We start from the raw sequence: 21,465 nt of genomic DNA, 5'->3' as shown, positions 1-21,465 counted from the left end.
TTCAGGTAGTCCCTGCTCACCACCTCAGGGAGCTGGACCCAGACTCCATGCCAGTAAGTAAGGGGTAGAGGGAGGCTGAAGGAGAGGGAAGGGAATCATGGGGGGACCCCCACCAGGCCCCATCCCCTCCCTGCTCCTCTGGCCCCCTGGAGCGGCCCCTGACCTCCACCTACTTTCCCTGTCCAGCCCCAGCATCCCGGCACTTTAAAGAAAAAAAAGAAAAATCCCCACGCTCACCAGCCACTGCAGTGGCCATCAGGGCCTCTGAGGGCCTGTGGCAGAGCCCCTGATGCAGCACAGGGCAGTGGAGGACAGTGGGGATTGCCCCCACAACTGGCACAATCTGGTGAGTACAGGGTTTTTTTGTTTTGGTTTTTTTTTTTTAAAGCTCCAGGATGCTGGGGGCGGGCAGGGCAGCCACTGACGGGGCTGGGAGAGCAGGTGGGGGATGGGGTGTGTTCAATTTGGAGATTCAGCCAATTCGGCACCGGCCAAATCGATTCAGGACAGCGATTCAAATAACCAAATCTAATCACTGTCCCCTGAATTGGCTGAACCTGAATCCAAAGCGAATACTAGCCACTTCACGCAGACCCACTGCCCTGGGCTTCTTTAGACCAGTTCTCATGCAAACAGAGGGATTGCCTCACTATCATAGCTGTGGCCAACCTTGCAACCCTTTCAGAGCTAAGTCTCTGGTTGCTTCTAAAGCTCTTCTGACCACCACCCAAGCTCCTCCAATGCTCTCCTTTAACCTCCATCCTGTGGCACCTTCCCCAGGGAGTCATTCTCTCCCATATCTAGGACTTTTATTTGGCAAAGGATACCTAAAAGTTCATCCCATGGAACTGCAGGAAACACGTAAGTAGGACTGGCACCTGAAGAAGACCAGCTCTTGTACTCATTTCTCCCTGGTGTGCCTTTTCTCACTTTGAATTTTTCCTGCACTGATGCAACTACCAACAGTTCTGGTTTGGAAGGAATAAAAGTGTCTCACTGTTCCTGGAGGCTCCTCTGTTTCACTTCTCCACCTATTTAGCTGTGGACGGATGACAGAAAGGGTTTGCCAGAGCCCCCTGACTGGTGCCAATACACTTTCATTTATAAGCATAATTCTAGCTTGGTCTGACAGAATCTAGATATCAAACTATTTGATTTCTCTTGTGTTGCTATTTTTTTACCCAAGGTTTTCACCAGGCTACATAAAAGATCCCTATTTAAAGTCATTAGCCACTGCAGCAAAGGCTGATGTGACTGTCATCAGACAAGGATGACTCCAATAGTGTCTGTGGTGACTGATGGTCCTACAGAGCTCCCAATTCCTGAGTGCCAACCTCTGGCTCCTAAGTGGGTGCTCTGGGTAATGATGCAACCAGGGAACCCAATCTCCACTTCTTCCTGGACTTTCTGCAGGATGCTTGAGACAATGGGCCCCAGTATAGCTAAGGCAGGGCTGAGCAATTATTTCAGCTGGAGGGCCACTTAATGAGTTTTGGTGAGGCATCGAGGGCTGCAAAAGTAGCCCAACCCCTTGACAGGTCCCCACCCCCTGGTCATCATCTTGTGACTGGAAGTCCTACCCACTAACCTCTGATAATTGTCACCAGATGTCTCTCCCCTTTCCCAGGAAGAACTCCTTTTAGGAGAAGCGGGAAGGGGGTTTGCTCATATATTGTGTGGGTAGGCAGGTATGGTGTGGGGTGGGCTGTGTGACAGGGTGTGTGCATATGTGGCAGGGTATAGGTGTGTGTGTGGGTATATGTGTGGAGTGTGTGGGTATGGTGGGGGATGGGGTGTGTTGGAGCTGTGTGGGTATGGTGGGGGTGGGGCATGTGGAAGGGGTATGGGATGTGTGTGGTGGGGTGTGGGAGGGGGTGTGGTTGAGGTATGGGTGGGTTGGGTGTGTGCCTGTGGGGGGCTTCCCCCTGCCCACTCTTTGTGATGTGGCTAGGCCCAGTGCCTCCACAGGAGCAGGAGGGTGGGGAGAGAGATCAGCTGCGCCTGCCTGGTTCACAGCACACTGCAAGGGGGCAGGAAAGTAGCTGTCGCCAGTGGGCAGCAAGAGAAGCCCCTAAGAGAAGGCAGGGTGGGGGACAGGAAGCCAAGCCTGGCATCACTGGTTCTCTTGGTCTCTGTCCCACACCTGCCCGACAGGGCTGCAGCTGAGCCTGCAATGACTCCTGCTGCTTGCATCACACGTGTCTGCCTGGCATGGTTGCAACAAGCCCACGCTGGCTCCTACTGCTGCTCCCACCCCATCCCACGGCCTATCCCATGCCTGCCCAGCAGACCTTTGCGAGCAGCTGAGCTCCTTCACACCCCTCTCCATCCATATTCCCCCACCCAGCCATGCATAAGCAGGACCCAAGTGAGCTGCAGGCAGAGCCCACCCCACTCCCCTCAACACTGCAGCTTCCCCTTCCTACTTGCTGCCTGGAACACTGCAGCAGGGACAGGAGTCGTTAGGGGAGCCCAGCAGTTCCCTAGGCAGATGCAGCAGTGCCATCAGCAGCCCTGCTCAGAAGCTGTGCCTGCTAGGCAGGGCTAGGGCCCTCCAGTGGGGGAGGCTAGGAGCCCAACACGCACTGCCCCAGGTGGGACCAGGCAGAATTCAGACTCTTGCAGAGCACAGCAGGGGCAGCCACCAAGGAGCTGGATACAATTAATTAATGGATGCCGCCTGCAGGCCGAATGCAATTAGCTCAGCCCATGGGCCGTACTTTGCCCACTCCTGAGTTAGGGTAACACAGTATATGGTTACCAGCCTACTTACAGCTGGTCAGCCAAGTGTCACTTCTTGCCTCCTTTTTTGGTGGTGCCCTGTAAAAGGGATTTCTAGTGCTAGCTCTTTAGTTACACACAGGTAAGCAAAGAGGCATCTCTTCTCACCACTCCAGAAAATGTGTAGCCCAGCAGCTGTGAATAACATTCTTCAAATGTCTTTGTTCCAGGTCTGGAAGGGACTGACAGTTCTATAAGGGCACAGATCAGTCCCAAAATGAGTAGCAAAGTCAGGTGTCTTTGTTAAGGTCAGTTTACTTAGCACAAAAGGCTTGACAGAGGACTTAGGCACTTAATCCCTGGAAGGAATCTCTCTTCTGGGTGGTACCCCACTATGTTTGAAAGTGTGTCTGGTCTCCATTTTGCCCTTTTGTCAGCCTCATCCTTGTGTTGGAGATCAGTCCCTGTTGTAAGGACAATGCTATTAGTTCTAGGTAAGTGCCCAAGCTAGTATCAGTCTGTCTATACCAAACTAGTAGCTTGCTTCAGGCCTGAGATGGCAGCACTTGGTGCCAATGGCCCAGCACCAGGGCAACCAGCTCTGATCTAGTCAGTGCCTTCCTTTGCTGCTAAACCCTACTGATGATAGTCGGCACCTTCCTTTTTCTGCTGATGATGACCCTTTGGGTTCTGTAGAGATAAATGGATATCTCCGCTATGTCTGAGGCAACTTGCGCTAATTATTCAAGGTAATGTAGTTTCAGCCACATATTTCTCAACAAGAAAGATTTACATGCCAAGCATTCACTTGGATGTGAATCTCCTTGATAGAAAAGGCACAGTGATGCATGTCAACCAGGGAAGTGAAGCCACTTCAAGTCAAGCAGAGTAATAGCAGCTGGCATATGGTGCCTGTACAGAAGGGGTGTTTTCCTCCTTGGGGATGGTAGCAGTGGTGGGGTTTGGATAGAAAGCATCCAAATTACACAATTACTCAAAATAAAGACAAATAATGTCTCCCAACTACTTCTAAAGTGAAAATTTCAAGCTAGGAAAATGGCATCTGTCACAGCAGTAAGATTTAAGAGAAGGTCACAGCTCCTCTACCCTTTCTGCTTTGTAATGAGGATGTATGCATGATCCTATCAAACACAGCTTTTAAAAAAACCCAGGCACATGATCATTTATAGAGGGGGCCACTCAAAGAAGTAGCTTCCACTCTCCAGAAATATAGTAAAATTGACTTGTATAAAAACAGGAAAAAAGCAAAAATAAGAGTTAAGTGCTAATGCACAGGGGTAAAATGCAACTGCCTGAAACTTTCGTTCACAGATATTAATGGGTTTTGGGGGAAATAGATATTGTTAATTCTCTCTTCAAGATGTAATAAGTGAAGCACAAGGTTTAGATAATTTCCCTAAAGTCAAGAATCAGGAAGAAAGCCAATCTTCCAGCTCCAAGTCCTGTCCCCTCCCCTCCTTCTCAGGCCTTCTGACAGCTTATAAATTTCTTCAAGCCTTCTTACAGAGCTATAGAGCATTTATTTCTGCAACTGCTCCCCACAGATTTCCTATTAACATCAGTGGGAGTTCCATACATGGAATGGTTATAAAACTGGGGAGCAAACTGGATGTGTACCCTTTTTATGGAACACAAATTATCTCTTTAGCTTATTTAAGGCATCAAGAAATGTTATATCAACAAAAAAGTTTCCAACTAAATTTCCAGGATGGATTTCTAAATTATCTTTAAGAGTTTCCAAGACACTGTTAATAATGAAAAAAAAAAGAATAATTAATAAGAAATTGGCATGTTTCACTAGAAATGAAATATTCTCAATGTAGTAAATGTTAACAGATTGGTTTTCATAAATCTTTTCTAAAGTACATAATTCTGGTGATTAATCTCCATGTTTCTTCCGATGAGGATCATTCTTTAGATTCTGCACAGCTGTGAAGCAGGTAACAGGAAACAAAAAGAAAAAACAGAAAAAGAAAAAGCAGCAAAATAAGCAAAACCTCCTTAGGAAAAAAAAAAAAAAAAAAAAAAAAAATCGATGTCAACACGACAAAAAAAAGCAAGGACCACATAGGTAAGGGAAAAGAGCATTCTTAGTAGTGTGTGACAGTGTATGCCCAATATCTGTTCTGTCTACTGACAAGTGTAGGCACTGTCTCTGAAAAGACAATCAGACTTTTCCTGTTTAAAACACTTTGGTTTCCCTTTCCTCATCCCCTCTTGCCATAGCTTCTATACTTAGGTTATGGAGAGATGGACCCTTACAAGAATGGCTGGGTAACAAAGTACTTTAAAACATAACATTAATACACAAACAATATATAGGGATCACCTGGTCCATATGAAAAATGCAGTCACCTCTGCACCTCACCATATCCTATTGAAAGTACAGCGGAACACTAAACTAACTAGAACTACTCAGACCGAATTCACTCAAAATGCAGCTCCTCTTCTGAAACTGTCCCAGAGCTTCATTTAAACATAAGCGGTTAGACTTCTAACTGTCTCATCTGAAAGACGTAGCAGTTTCCTTAGTACTATAAAGGGGCACTGGTTCAGTGTTCACCTATTATATGGTTACTAATCTAGAGATATATTAGGAGTATTTATCTCAGTATCTGGAGGTTTTTTTCCAGTAGGTCTCCTGTCTGCTGATACAAGTTACAAGATCTAACAAAATCACCAGTCCAAGTGTTATGGCTATTGGCCACTATTATCAGCTGATTTAAAATCAGCTAAGAGCCACTGATTCTTCACAGCTGGGCAAGAAATGTTAACACAACCTACTCCACCTGCAGGCATATCAGATAATAGCATAATTCACTTAACTGCTTCACCACACCTGTCCCAGCTTTTTGCCTATTGCTTAGATTATAACAAGTATTAGTTAAATGCATGAGCTATGTAAGGGTGCAGTATCTTTTGGCCACAACAGGGCCCCTTTTGGTCAACATTATAAGGAAGGGCAAAAGGGAAAGGTTCCTTTAAGAGGGACACCACACCTGGGAAGCACTGCCCGCCCTGATAGGCATATAAAAGAGGGGCCCCCAACAGTAAAAGACAGAAATATATCAGTAGCAGAAAAAAGAAGAGGTCCTGTAGGAGAAGGGTACATGCAGAAAACTGCTAATGGGAATAGATTTGGAGAAGGGCTGGATGGGATAAGTAACACACTAAGACAAAGTAGGCCAGAAGAAAGCCTGGTCTAGTAAAAACTTATTAGAGAAACTGTAAAGGGATCGAAGGAGAGAGTGGTGCTGGGAAAGACCTAGCAGAAACCAAGCAGGGATAATACGTAGAATGAATCTTGAAAGGACTGATGGCAAACCTAAAGGAGGCTATAAGGGATGGGGCAAGTGTTAGGAAGTCATAGGAGCCTGTGTGCTTGTGAAAAGTGCTGTGCTCTTGTGAGCAAGGCTCACTCTTCTCCAGTGACCTGTTCACTGACTTAACATCCAGATGTGGCAGCTAAGTCAAGTAGGAAAGTTGAAAGAGACCTGTCTTGTGTGTAGCCTAGTCAAACTGCTTGAACCTGAGAAACTGGGGCACTAGTGAGTGGTCACAGGCTTTAATTATCTACTTTGTAATATAATAGTACTATGCTTAGTTACTGCTCTTCTCCAGTGAAAGCATGCAAGTGTCAAATGGTCTATTATTAAAAGCCCTGAAAAATGAAGGGAGGTAAGCCTGGCCAGTGGCTGACTTGGTTCACTTCCAAGGTTTCTAATGACATTCTCTCTTTTTCCTCTCCCCCGCTTCCCCAACTCTCAAGCCTTGAACATTATAAGAGGTTGTCAGCTTTGTTGTAGGTGACAGTACTGTCTGTCTGCCTAGTGAGCACTCTCTCCCTCATATCTGAACAAGTTCATTATCTCTTTCACCTCCAAAGCTACATGGTTAAGCAGGGTATAGTTTTATCTTCTGGTGCTGTGTCCAAAAAAAAATGGAATGAAGTGGAAGGATGCAAGGTAAGAAAGTGTTTTGTGTTCACTTGAACAAAGTCTCTTGATCATTTTTAAGATCTGTGCAACTTCTGACAAAGGTGTTTATTCTTGCAAACAGTATCCTATTAGCTTTCTCTTTGTTATCCAAATGCACATTTACAACAGCAGTTCCTGCCTTGTAAGCAATCTGGTGATGGATCCAAATGTATGTAAATAGAGATTATTTTATTTTGGTAGCAGTTTTCAAAGCTAGAGCTGTGCTGGGTGTCTTTCTTTCACTTATGCCTGAATAGCCAGCATTGTTCCTCTCAGAAGATCCTGGTAAAGGAGTAAGTCATAGACTGGCTGGTACATTCTCTTACCCCAAGAATTCTGCATCATTGCCTTAAAATTATCCCATGAGGCAAAAACCAGTCTCACCTTTCTGAACAGGGACAGTATGGTCTGCTCCCTCCAGACCTGTGTCTAACTACAGAATGAATGCTCTTGTCAAATGGAGATGCTGCACTGGGGGCAGTGTGTGGTACTATACTGTTCCAGCAGAGGGAGTCTGAACTCCAAGGAGGTCATCCCACAGCAAGGGTAAAGCTGTTTGAGCAAATCTAGCCACTGAAAGCAAAGAGAAATCTCCCATGCAGAGGTTGCCCAGGCATAAACAAATGAACTCAGTTTTATGAAGCAAAAAAGCTAACGCTTGTGCAATGACTGGGAGAATAAATAAGCAACTGCCAGATCCTGAGACAAACACTCGTCCATATGATCGGAGGGATGAACTACTAGCATTCATGATTTCCTGTTCTCAGCTTGCTTAACGAGTGCATAGATCACCCACATCACAGGACTGCCAGACCTAACAGGAGACCAGCCTGAAGTGTCATATATTCCCTTTTAAATGCACAGTCTCCAGACTGGGGAAAGAAATGGGACCCTGTAGTGACTCAAACTTGGTGTAATGAATGCTCATTAACCACAGGGACAGTCCGCAATAAATTCTGTACCTCATTAAAATTGGTTACCTCATTTCTCAGAGGGTTTTAATGCCTCTGATGGTCTAGAAATTAATAGGCCCTGCTCAGTGCCTGACTGCTGCAGAAGCACTGAAATGGATGGCTAATAGTTGGGTTCACCAATTAAGCATTTAAATAGTGTTCACTCATAGCACAAAGCAGACAGTGGAGCCAAAGGGCTTCCATGTATTTCAGCAGTTGACTCATCTGCACATAGGTTTAGTTTATTATGAAATCAATACCCAAAACTTTGAGACCAAGATGGTGTAATAGTGATGAAAATTCTGTATCTACCCAATATGCACAGCAGTGGGATATGACACTGTTTGCCAATACAGCATAAATGAGCAACTGCAGGCTTTTAAAAAGGAATATTATATTCCCTAGTACCAGTGAGCCATGGGACAATAAGGAGCAAAATAAGAAATCTAGTCCTACCACTGCACCCACCCTCTTAGTAAGGACCGGCTTAAATCTAACTAACTGTATATAAATAATCCAGGTGGAAGACCTGCTATTTGAACAGCACAACTTGGGACATGTCCAAAGATGCTGCAGACGTAGGAAAACCTTGTAATATAATGCAACTTGTACCAAACCACAACACTTCATGAGTCCAAGGGTCTGTAGGTATTAACTAGCATCTGGAAGAGTATCCAACTGGTTGATATGTCACTCTCTGAACTCTCACCTTTTAAACAGTAAAATAACCTCTGCTCTTCACATTTAACTTGTCCAAAATCAGTACCACAGCTACTGTTTAAATCTTGACAATAACCAAATTTATCCATCAAATATTAGCAACAATGAAACTAACCTTGGATTTTGAGCCAAACAACAGGCAATCTGTTCTTCTTACTATCTTCAACCATGTATGAGCACTGATTAATGAAAAACCTTCCTAAAATCAAGCAAGAAAAAAAGCAAGCGATGACTTTTATTTTTTTTATCCCCCCCTTGAAAAAAAACAAACTTTAAAGCAAAGGACACACAGTTAGGCAAGCTATTAAATGGGCTGATCCCTGATTTCTAAAAATACTATATGTATTTTAAGACAAAATTATTTCATACACATTAGAACTACTTGAAAAACATGATCTATTATAACACTTTGTTAATAATAGAACAGTTGCATTCAAGATCTAAATATTCAGGATTTCAGTTTTGCCATAGTATGAATTTGAAATACAACTACAGTAGAGCCAGTATGCTGAAAATAAAGTTAAGCATATTTCACAGATAATATGTGGTGACTGGCACTTTGACATGTACCATATAATGGCTTCAACAAAAAGCTTTGAACTCCACTCTAAAATCCTATGAAGTAGCCTAAGAGGGCATGCAAGCCTTGAAAATACAATACCAGTTGGCTCATCTTGGGTTAAATGAGATGTATCATAAGAACATGCTGAAGTAATTAAAATGAGCACATGTTCTGGCAATTTAATAAAACTCCCCTTATGCTCCAGTTATGTGAGGAGGTTCACAGTCGACCTTGGCAGAACAACAAGCTAAAACATCTTGGTTATGGTAAAAACCAATCCTTAAATCTGAGAAGCTGACAGCGTATAAACAGGAGCATGGCAATAGGCTTTGCACCTCAACGCTACTCCAGAGAACACTGTACACTGAATACTAGACTTCAATCGAACATCAGTCTTCAATTGTGGAACTCAAGTGCACTGTTGTGCAGGACAAAAAGTCCTAATTCCATCTGATGTAGTTTGATCACTTTTCCCCTTTTATAGTTTAGACTATGAAGTGAGTACCTTAAACATCAAAGAATTCTGTTTTCCCCAATAGTTTCATGGGATACAACAAGTAGCACATCCTTACAGCACAGGTTTACAACTCACCTTTGTGCTTTGAGCTAGATCTAGACCTATAGAGTGCACTGCATGCCAGATCCAACCTGCCTATGTCCTAAGACCAATAGAGACTGTCTGGTGGAACACCTTCCCTCCCATTGTTGAAGTTATGGCATTCTTGAGATGACTATTCCAAGTAATAGGAAAAGTAAACTTTTGAAGTATTTTGGGTATGTTAGCTACTTTTCAATTGAGACCAGGGTATGAGAACTATTGTCTAGGAATAAAAAAAAAAAAAAAGTCAAAATGGGATACCTTCAAACAAGAATCCAGAAAAAACAAAGCACAGGAATTGGACCCAGAAGCAAGCAGAACAGCCCTAACCAGGCAGAACGGCAAATGACCGAAATGTAATACGTTGTCCCCCACAACTTGCTGCAATCAGGAGGTGGCAGCAATGCAGGTAAATGCATTCAAACTTGTAGCGCTCTAGCTCAGGCTTACAGCTGTGAAGACATTGTTCTATAGCTTGTATAACCCCACCTGGGACTGAGTGTCAGGTGGTCAGCCCATGCTAAAGTCTGTATTGCGCTAGTTTTGGTCCGGAATTGCCTCTGGATCTGTCAGTTGCCAATTATGAAACTATTTCTGCTTTCCTGGAATGTCCCTAAGCTATTTCCTTTTGATTGCCAATCAACGGCTATCAAATGCTGGTTTCCGGAAGCTAGCTGGTACCCAGGTTGTGATAGCACCTTTCAGTATAGTGTAAATGTATCCACACTTCTAGTTTTCACAGCCATCATATGACCTCTCACTCTCAAATCCCTCACTTGTGAGGGAGAGAGAAAGCTACACTCATAATCTGGAAAGGATGACTGCAATGAAACCATACAAACGCTGATGCCTGATTAGTGTCTGTAGCAGAGACTGCCTGGGGACATACTATATGGGGGAGGGGGGAAGAAAGGTGTGGTTGGTTTTTTGTTGGGGGGGGGGTTGGCTCTTTTTTGGGTGTGGGGGGGTGACTTTTTTTAATGCTCAAAACAAATGAGGAAAGTGCAAAGGTGTGTGGCACTCCCAGGGACTGATCATGAAACACTTCTTGGCAACAAAGCACCATGTCACCAGAAACTAAAATCCCCTCTCCATACTCCTCATGGGCACAGCAGTAGGACCAGCTGTCCATCTTCCACCTTGCAGACGGCCCCCTCGATGGTCCACAGTGACACAAAGTGGTCCATGTTTTGTTGCAAGGTGAAATGTCCAAATTCACATGACACCTCTGGACCAGGAAGTGGAAGAACTGGAGAGTGTCATCAGAGCTGGACCCTGTGAGCTTGTTTCTGTGGCTTTGCAGAGTTGCCATCTTGGCCTGGCTCAGCAGGAAATCAGCCAGGCAAATTGCACTCCTCTTGGCTGCTTGGTATGGGATAGATGAGATGTACATTGTCTCAGAGGAGTCAAAGTCCAGCATGCCAAAGTGTTGAGGACTGCAAAGAGCAACTGCAGTCGGACACAGTCCAGAAAGGCATGAAAGAGCCTCCTTCACCTCTTTTCAGAAAAGGCAGGCTGCTTATGTCACCAGGTCTTAGTGGCAGACAAAAGTGCCTGTGACCAGTGCTCTGTGCAGCAGCTGCCATTGGAGGTTGCTAGTTGTCTTGGCGATGGGTGGCTTTGTACAGGGTACAGCACGTGAGGTAGGCTTGCTCTGGTGTTGCTGCCACTAGGCACTGCCTCCAATTCATGTCGGGGTGGGCAGTGAGGACATGGGCATGACACTCATTAACTGTCCATGTGTACAGGGAGGTGGAGGGAGAAGAGATGAAAATAGAGACAGTGTAGAAGAGAGAGAAAGCAATAAAAGGAAGGGAAAATGGAAACAAAGATGAAAGGAAGAAGTGTGACTCCTTCAGAAAAAAAAAATGCATTCAGCATCAACTGAGAGAAATGGCTAAACTAGCTCTTTGTTATAAACAAATAGGTTTGATTCTTATATACCAAATAACATTAATATCTCAGGAGACATGCATGCGCAAAGTGCTGCTTCCTGCCTCTACTGATGTAGCTATAAGCCTTACCAAATTATGCTGTGACTTGTTTATAGTCCCAGGAAACTTGCGCAATGAATAAATAAGATGGCACAAGTGAAACTGGCTGTTTATCCTGGTCATTCAGGATAACATGATACTTCTCAAGAAAGAGGGTCCTAATCAAATCCCTTTTGGTAACTACAGTCTGCTTATGTAGAAATATGCCTGTAGTTTAAACGAACAAAATATTCTTCAATTTCTATCATTACTACACATACAATAACAATACATAAGAGTGTTGTACTATTGTTGTATTTGTAAATGCTTTATAAAAAATGAAAGAATTGCTGGATGATCAGATTAACAATCCACCTGATCTGCCAGGACATCTGCTTGGCTAGGAGAAACACTGTTGACATTTTATAGCCAACTGACTAGGATCTGAAAGTTGTGTGACTTTGGTCTGCTGGTAGCATCATTTAGATTAATCGATGGTTTGATTACTTGCAGAAGGTGCAATAAGGATGCTGATGCTTTGCTTAAAATGGTGCCTCAAACCAAATATCTCAATGACTGTCTCAAGTGTTTTCCAGCTGCATAATGCCAGCGCTAATTGTGAGCTCACTATCACTTTGAACAGTTAGCCTCTCAAATCTGAAACCCACTCAGTTTTTTTTTGGAGTCTCCCTCAACTAGACTCAACTTCATAAATCGCATCTCCAGAAAACTGCTTTAAAGATCAAAACAAGGAATAACCTACTTGCCAAACTTGCAGGTTCCACTTGGGGTACCAATGCCTCCATGCTATGCTTCTCTGCTCTTGCACTGTTGTTCAGCTGCGGAATACTGTGACCCTATATGGGCTTGTTCATCCCACAGCAAATAAGTAGACACCCGACTGCATGCTACAACGCATCCTGTGTCAGGCACATTGTGCCCCATTCCACTCCCATGGTTACTAGTACTCGATAACATTGCTCCCCCTCATCTCCGCCATACAAATGCAGAATTAAACTTACTAGCCAGACTCTGGGATAACCCTATGTTGCCAGCGCACTGGGACATATTCCACCCACCAGTAGTGTGGCTCCCCTCAAGATGCCCAATATGGTCCATCCTTTCAAAATCCTTTGACTTTTCCTTACTTACTCACTGGCATGCAGAATGGTCAGCACAAGCATCAATCAATCACTGTATCGCCTCAGATCCTACAGTCAGTCACCTGGCATTTAACTGGCCATACCATTATTGGCCACTTCTCAACTGTGTTCAAGCTGGACAGGGTCACAATGCCTCATCTATACCAATGGGGCCTTCGCAATGACCCCAAATGCCCTTGTGGACAAGCTCAAGCCATGCCCCATATTGACTTGTGTCTATTTACAAAGCTACCTGGTAGCCTTCAAGTTCTTCCCACTGGTGATGACATTGCCTTAAGATGACTAAAACAATAAGCTGAAACCACAGATGCTAGATAAATAAATAAAACCAGGACTAAAATTCTTCCTTATTTCAGGAAGCTAGTGGTTGCACAGTTTCTCTCTGTGGTATACAGAAGTAGTGACAGATTACAAATATCTATCCTAGCATACCAAATTTCCAAACACTTTAAGTGCTTTCCTAATTTTAGCAGTAAGTCTAAGGCATGTATATGTTTCAAATATCCTAATTAATTCTTTTTCATTCTGTTAGTCCCACTGGCAACAAAGTAAGACTTACATGCTGAGAAGAGAGTGAAGCAGCAGTTGCAATATACAATACAGAAATCCCCCTTGCTTCCAGAATGTTGGGGAGCACTTTTCAGTATTTCCAAGTAAACACTATGCTATAATTTAGAGAGAGAAGTACTCAGCCTACATATGTTTTCACCTATACAGAATTTGACCCCGACATACAATGTTACCTAGTGTTGACTATAGGGGTGTATAAGCAAGGTATTGGCTAAAATTATACTGTACATATTTTCTTCTATTTTTCTTTAATTAAATGCTTTAAAAAACAACACAATGTTACACAGACTTCTAACACACCAACTTCAGGAAATTGGAGGGTTGTGTTTAGCTGTGTATATGCATTTCAATGAGGTCTTATTACAATACTACAGTAAACACATCCAGTAATTAAAAAACCTACTATGTACCTATTGTTACATTTTTAAAAGATGTAGTTTAAATTGGAGGTTGGTTAAAATTGGGCATTCTAAAATATACATTAGACATCTAGTTAAAAACACTTCAAAGGTAAAAGCAAGTTCACCTTCAATTATCCACATCCAAACACCTGTCAATTTTATAGTCTGAGTGAAATTAAAAACTTAGAAGGGATCTTTCTTTCTGGTTCCTATTCAACTGCAACTGAAATTTGTACAGAGAATCAATAGTCTCAATTTATCACCAATTTAAGATGGTAGAAGAATTGAGGAGGACATAGCACACATGATTTTTAGTGCCATAAATATCTTCTACAAGTAACATCTGGGGAAAAAATATCCATTTCCTTCTATTCTGTAACTTATTTATTTTAAACAAAAGTGTTTTTTGTATTAGAATTCTTTTAAATATTGCAATTAAACATGATAAATTTAACTTTAGACCTTCTGACACAGCAGAAGTAAAAATAGGTCAGTTGTGGATTTTCTTTTGCTGCCATTCTTTACACTCAAGGCCACACTTCTGCCTTACCACAACAGTTTTTTGAAATAAAAATTTAAATGTATATAATACATAAAAGCAAGCCAATCACTTAGGCTGAAATTATCACACCCGCTTTAAACTGAATATCTGACAAATCCAAGCGGTTTCCATTAATCTTTAAAAACACGCTTGTGGAATAGTATGAATAATGTCTGGAAATCACTGCAAAGAATTAGAAATGAGGGGTTTTTTTATGGTCATTTTTAAGTGCAAAGATTACACACCTGTTTTAAAATATGAAATAGATAATTTGTCTAGTTCAATGACAGTTATAGTGAACGCACGAGCAGAAAAATCAACAATACGTATAATATCAATGAGTATATAAGCAACAATGAGCATTTCAAATGTTAACAGGGGTGAGTCAGGTATCCAGGTTGTAGCTGTATTGGAGCCCTACAGGTCAGATGGACCTCTGGGTTGTTCTGCAGGCCAGTGCAGACTGGAGCTGGTGGGCAGGGCTGGCCTAGCGAGATGCCACATGCGGCATGCTCCCTGTGCCAGCCACCTATGCCACAGGTGGTATAGGCCAGCCCTGCCCAGAGGCTTGCGCTGTAGGCAGTGCATAGGCTGGACCTAGAGCCACAGCTCAGGGGGCTAGCCAGCACTTTGGCTCCAGGGCCAGTCAAGATTGGACCCCAAGCTGTCTGTGTGTTCAAACCAGTGTTTAGGGCTTAGTAGGGTGCCACAAGCAGCATGTGCCCCATGCCGGCCCTCTGGGGCCATGAGCAGCACCCATGGGGCTGGCCAGGGCAGCATGCTGCACATGTTACCCACCCAGACCAGCCCTGAGCACTGGCTCTGGTGCAGCCAGATATGGCCTGAAGACCGGCCTGTGAGTCTCAGACTGACCCTAGATGTAGCACAGAGGCCTGGCGCATGTTACAAACGGCATGCAGTACCCTGCCAAATGGCCTTAAGCACAGGCTTTGGCATGGCCTGATGTAGACTAGCTCTAAGCCAGCGCACAGGGTCAATCTAGTGTGGGGGGCTACATGCAGCTTGTGCCCCTGACCGACCCTCTCCACTATGAGCAGCACCCACAGCACCAGGTCTATCCCATGAATCAGAGCACATACAGGGTTGGTCTGAAAGCCACAAGCAGATGCCCCTCAGTTAAAATATTCATGTCTTCTAAAACAGCAAGATAAAAATTTTTCTTTAAAAGTGATCCATAAATGTGCCACCAATATTTTGACTAGGTTTTACCACAAAATGGTTCTTCCTCACTCCATGATCAATGCTCATGCCTTAGGGTATGTACAACATCAGGGTAATGTATTAACTCATTTTACCCTTTAATAAGATAAAGAACATAATTTGTTTAATGACTAGGAAGGCAAAACGTAATCAGAAGAAAAAACAGCCCCTAGGGACCCAGCAGAATAACAAATAGCAAAGAAAAGGCTGCCTGTGGAAAAGAGCAGTTGCCACTCTTACATGACGTCCTCCCACAACTGTATGCCAGGCACCTAAACTGCCTCTTTGTACCAAGGGTAAGGCTCTGGAATGGCCCAAATGTACTCCTTCTCCCCCCATCCCAGAATAAAATATGAATGTTTCCATTAATCTACATGCAGTCAAATGTTCAATGGGTGCCATCGGAAGTGGGGAAACACAGCCCCTTTGACCTTAGTATTTGTTTAAACTGTTGTATCCCAAAAAGCAGAAACATGTGCTGCTCATGTACGAGAGGCGGTTTTTAAATGATTCCCTAAAACAAACAGCCTGTCAGGTACGATTTTAGAGTAGCTAAATCATAAGCAATGCCATCTGACAGGAAGATCACCCCAATATTCCCTTTAATCTATTTGGAAAAATTGGTTCTCAAGAGCTCTTCCCAACCAGCCTCTTCTGCACATCGGGCAGCTTCCAAGATGGAACCATTTCTATTTTTCTAATGCACCTCAGCAAAAGCCTATTATTGAAAACAGTTCTAATCTTGTATTAGGTTTGCTTCTATAGCTGGCGTCCTTAAAAAAAAAAAAAAAAGGTGCTCTTCTTTCTGACATCTGTTATAGTTTGGTACACACAATCTGTATTTGTTTAAAACAAAGCTGCTTGCTTATTAGGTCCATTTTCAGTGTTCTGAGTCCTCCTATAACTGTACAGCAATAGATATCTGGAAATTATTACTTGTTTTAAGAGGACAAAGATTCCTATTTAGCTTCTCTATTAAATGCCCTTCTCTAGTCTCCTAGGTTGTCTGTCATTTTCCTGCACAACATCCTCTCTATGGAGATAGAATAAATAGAATGTGAACATTCAAAATGAATCCCTGCTTTGGGATTTTCATTTAGTCATTTATAATGACTCAATTCCCAGAGCACCTAAAAAATTTAGTAAACTGCAGGACTAAGCAGAACCACTTGCTTTAACCTTATGCTCAACCTTTGGTTGACTTTTTGTTACATGCAGAGGGGAATAGCTATACAACTGAGAATAGCAAAAAAAATAAACAGAACTCAAACAGCTGGGAATAATATGGCTAAGTAAAAACTAGAATCAATATTGCTGATTTATTCTGTGGTACTAGTTTGGATTTTTAAATTCATTATTCCCTATTATTCCCCATTATTCCCTATTCCCTTAGTAGAATACCCAAGTCCTACTATTCAATTTAGATATAGGGATGGAAGGGATTTATATAATAATTAGTACAAAAAAATTACATGCCCTAATCACTACTTGTTTGTCCTCCTTTAGCCATTTCAGTCTCAATCCTACGGATCCCTGTGTGAGTGCTGTAAGGATCACTTGTTGCATTCTGGTGCAAGCAGTGGCTAAGAATTGGCACAAATAAGCTTAAGCAAGAAAAAAAACTCTACACTGAAGAGCGGAGAATCTGAAATACTTGTAAGCCATCTTATTTTCAACACGGGTACAAAATAGATGAAGGAGCAAGAACAGGTCAAGCATGGGCACAAGATGGACTAAAGCTTTCTGAAAATCTCTGTTGTTAGGCGCATATCAATGATCATGTCTACATGTTCTCTTAATGCACATTAAGTTTAGGTGCATGTAACGCGATTTAGGCACATTAACATGGTGGTGGACCAACTTGGGACTAAAGTTAGCCAAAATACATAGTGTTAATGCACCTTAGCATATCTACACATGCGTAAAGGCACTTTAGCTATTCGCACATAAATTTGATACCTGCCTTTTCAGATATCACCATTTTTAAGGTGCTTTACCGGTATACTCGTGTAGACCCACACCCTTAATGTGCCTTAAACCGGCACATGTAGATGCAGCCAGTATGTCCAAATGACTTCCAAAAAAACCTGTGCTCTTAAGTCATGCATAGCAGTTCTGAAAACCCTACCTCTGCAGAAGCCATTTTGCTTTTCATTTTCTTCTATGCACAGCCCCATTCCTGCTATCAGGCAGGAGTTGTACCATCCTGGGAGCTGTATAGCAGTATGCTAACTCAAGTAATGCAAACAAAATTCCCCTGCTCTTCATGTCCTATTCATCACTGAATGTACAACTTGCTTCTTGTACCATATTGGATCAAATCCTTAAAAGCTCAATGAATCGCATCCCGACTGAACAGGTTCAAAGTTTTACACTAAATTTGCACGTTTAAAAAAAAATACATTCCTAACTTTAAAATCTTGAAGTACAAGATGAGGAACAGCAAATGAAGAATATACCATAGCTTTTAGTTTGGGAAATGTAATATCTGATTTGTGGGAGTTTGCACATAGTTGGAAGAATAAAATAACATTCTATTATGGGCAAGTGGTAGAAAACTTACCATTTATGGTTAGTCTCTATTTTCAACCTCTCCCTTCGTATAGAAAAACTCAACATTTCTGTGCCAAAATTTGACAAGCATTTTGCATAGCTAGTTCATTCTGAGGATTTTCAAATGAATATCAATTATTTTCCAAATATGGAGTTTAGAACTTGGCCTCAAATATAATATGGATGCATTTAGTGTTTCATATACAATTGTATTGGTTATGTTGTGTAGGCCAACCTTAGCTGACAGACTCTGGTAGGGTTTTCCTGCATCAACACTATGGGTACATCCCTATGAGCACACATGCAGTTTGCGGTGCCACAGCAGGGTTTTTTTGACATCAGGATCTCTGTGTCAAAAAAAAAAACACCAGAAAAAAGCAGGGTAGCACATAGGCAGCAGCATGCACTGCCCAAAACTGGAGCCTGGCCAGTGAGAGCCACACACCAACTGTTGGCCAGGTCTATGCACCTGGATCACTGCTGCTGCAGCCCTGGGAGGCCCCACAGGACCCCAGGTAAAGCAGCACCTGTGCTGGCCCCAGCCTCCCCTACCCTACCCAGGGCAACTTGCCGTGAGCCAGAGCATGCGTGCAGGAGCACTGTTCCTGCTCATGGGGAAGCACCCTATGAGTAAAAAGTAGTTGGTGCTGTATTGAAATGAAAGGTACTATATAAAAATGTAGGGGGGGGGTTCATGCTTACTAGATAGAGGTGAGAATGTCGTAACTATTCGTATTGAAGAATCCATCCTTTGTTGCCTGTGCATTCTTACACCAGCTCAGAGTTAATTGTAAGGCCAATTTTTGTGCAGGGTAGTAAAGGTTGGTATCAATCTAATGGGGTTGTCAAGTCATTCAATGAATTGCACAAAGTGGGTTGAATTCCATTTGTACATCAACATTTCATTTTCTTTAATGAATGAATGTATGGCTACATTACGTAATGTATTTCCTACTTCCAGTTGAGGGTGGGGAGCATGGGTAAAGGAAAAGAACATGTCAGTCACATGGAGTGTGTTTTTCTCTTACCAACTGAGGAAACTTCCACAGTAAACTTTAAAAATTAAATCACAGATTAAGGAAAAACACAGCATTTTTTCCTCCTACTTACTATAGTAAATTTGGCCTAATGACAAAAAAATCAAAGGCTTTGACATCAACTTTTCTATCTTTATTGTAGATAAATTTGTTTTCTGGGAGGAACAAATCTGACACCCTTAATTCTTGAAGAAAGGAAGTTTTCAGAAAGGAACTCCTTTTTTTTTATCCTGTACTCACTGTATCGTATTAAAGATCATAGATGTGTTAAAATAGGAATTTCAGAAGTGTTATGCCTCCAGTGTGGGAAGCAGGCCCCTCTTTAAATACAGGTGCCCAGAATGATACTGGCCTTTGAGGCCTGGAGAAAATGTTTTCCAACAGAAAATAAATGTTAATGATGAAAACCTGGGTAGCTCAACATGCAAAATTGCTAGAACTAGTGGCCAACTTCCTGATATTATACAAAAGACTAAGATTGTTGGGATTTGTTTGAGAATTTCATTCCAAATCCCATGTTTGCCTTTAACTGATATGAATCCTATATTTTTAGCCCACAAAGAAGCCTTTAGGCCATGCAGTTATGGGGTTGAGCAGAACTAGACTTGCTTGTGGAGCTGGACAGTACTGCATTTCTTGTGAAAGTATCCAGAGGCACTTAGGGTATCAGCTGGCAATTCCAATTTGGTCAATTTTTTGGTGTCTGGTTCCACTTAAAGTTTTCAGATCTCCAAAACTGGAGCTGAGATGCCAGCTAGACTCAACTGCCTGTGAAAGCACCTGTAGAATGAAAACCCTGCTCTTTCAGTGATACCAGATTGAATTTTGACAGTACACAGTAAGAAAACTTTTTAATGCATATCCGTCCTCCCACACCTGAGTTTCTGTACCTCATTATTCCATAACTGTCTACTAGTGAAAGGAATTGGCATAACATGTCGACACAGAAGCTAGGACTAATAATCTGAACCTTAAGGCATGGTAAGCAGTAATAGCAGCCGGGAATGACAATCCAATCTCTAAAGTGTGGCAAGAAACCCCTATCCTTCTATTGCATCTTCTTGGAGTGCACAATACTGTTGGGGATCGGGGCCCCAAGGTCACGGTGGGCCGAGTGGTTCAGATCGAACAGGCGGGATTAGCGGCGAGGAGTCTGAGCGGTACGGGACTCGTGCGGCTTCAAAACAGATGGATTTTATTTACTTACGCTTCTGGAGCGTAGGCAGAGAAGTTTGCTTCGGTTACAGTTAGATAACGAATGACAAAGGGGTCTGTTGGCCCATGGGGTTCTTCAGCTGAGCCCTTGCTTTCTAACCGAAGCTAGGTGCAGCTGCCCAACTCGATAGTCCCAGGGCTGGTCAACAGTTCATGAATGGAAGAACGAACAACGAAACTGTAATGAGAGTCCAACGTGGACGAAACGGGTGGTCGATGAAATGCCGAGGTCAATATGGAGCGATGCCGGGGTTGGTGCTGGAGCGAGGTAACGATGTCACAGTCGGTGGCTGATGTAGGGTCGGGTCAATTGAGCTCGTAGTCGGCGGTCGATGAGAAAAATCAGTTCGGTAGCCAGAAGATTAATACGGAATAATCAGATCGAAGAGGAATCAATCACAAAACTGCAGTCATGAGGAGACCAGTGGGCCTAAAGCCCTCCTGAGGAGCGGTCCCTGTCAGAACAGCCTCTGCTCTCAGGACCGGGTTGATCTCTTCCTGCGAGACAGTCTCTGTCAACGCAGTCTCTGTTCTCAGGTCAAGACTCTTTCCTGTCACTCCGGTCTCTCCCCCACTTTGTCTCCCCGTCTCTCCCCCCAGGCGGGGGGCTCACAAGCCTTTTATGACAATCAGGTAGCCAATCAGGTTGTCTCCTTTGTGGAACTTTCTAGTCTAATTACATCATACTCTTCAGAGTTGAGTATGTTCGCAGTAATAAGGGTTTGACTGACAAGCCAGATAGTTGGCAGATCTGAGTATGCTGGTTGTTAGAAACTAGGTCAGTTGTGATTGACAAGCTAATAGGTTGTATAGGGGGCGCATGCTGGGCACGCTGTGGAAACTTCCACAGGCCGCGTCTGCTTGTCTGCGCATGATCAAACTTAACTCTTGTGTTACCAGTATACACTTAAAATTTGGTCCGGACAAATATATAATGACAACTTGTCTAGGGAAGATCAGGTTGGTTTAGTAATGTGCAAGTAAACTCTTTTCTGAAGGTCTGTCCCTTATGTGGCTCGCTGGTTGAATACTTCACCATCTGATTTTTCGAACACTGTTCTGGAATGCTGGCCTCCTCGTAAAGAGGAAGAATCCCTCTCCCAAAGAAGGTGAGAGTGCTTACCTCCAGGACCGACACATGTCTGAGGCCTAATCTAGCCCAGTGGACTTCTATTTTTAAGAGATCTATCATGCTATACACTCTGTAGAGGAGCAGTGGAACCAAAAACAGATGATTAA

At 43.0% G+C, this 21,465-nt stretch overlaps 1 protein-coding gene across 1 annotated transcript in view; it reads right to left on the bottom strand.

The window, feature by feature from the left end:
• Positions 1-21,465, bottom strand: part of REC114 (REC114 meiotic recombination protein) — a 67,692-nt gene that overhangs the window by 15,778 nt on the left and 30,449 nt on the right. Inside the window, exon 3 of the mRNA XM_019533147.1 lies at positions 8,508-8,591. Within this exon, the coding sequence (XP_019388692.1) occupies positions 8,508-8,591 (84 nt within the window). The remainder of the gene's footprint in view (positions 1-8,507; positions 8,592-21,465) is intronic.

This window comes from Crocodylus porosus, unplaced genomic scaffold (assembly GCF_001723895.1).
Source record: "Crocodylus porosus isolate Cpor-Errol unplaced genomic scaffold, CroPor_comp1, whole genome shotgun sequence".
In the NCBI taxonomy this organism is placed as follows: Eukaryota; Metazoa; Chordata; order Crocodylia; family Crocodylidae; genus Crocodylus; species Crocodylus porosus.
Note: the sequence above shows the minus strand (reverse complement) of the source record. Positions and strands in the feature narration are given on the sequence as shown.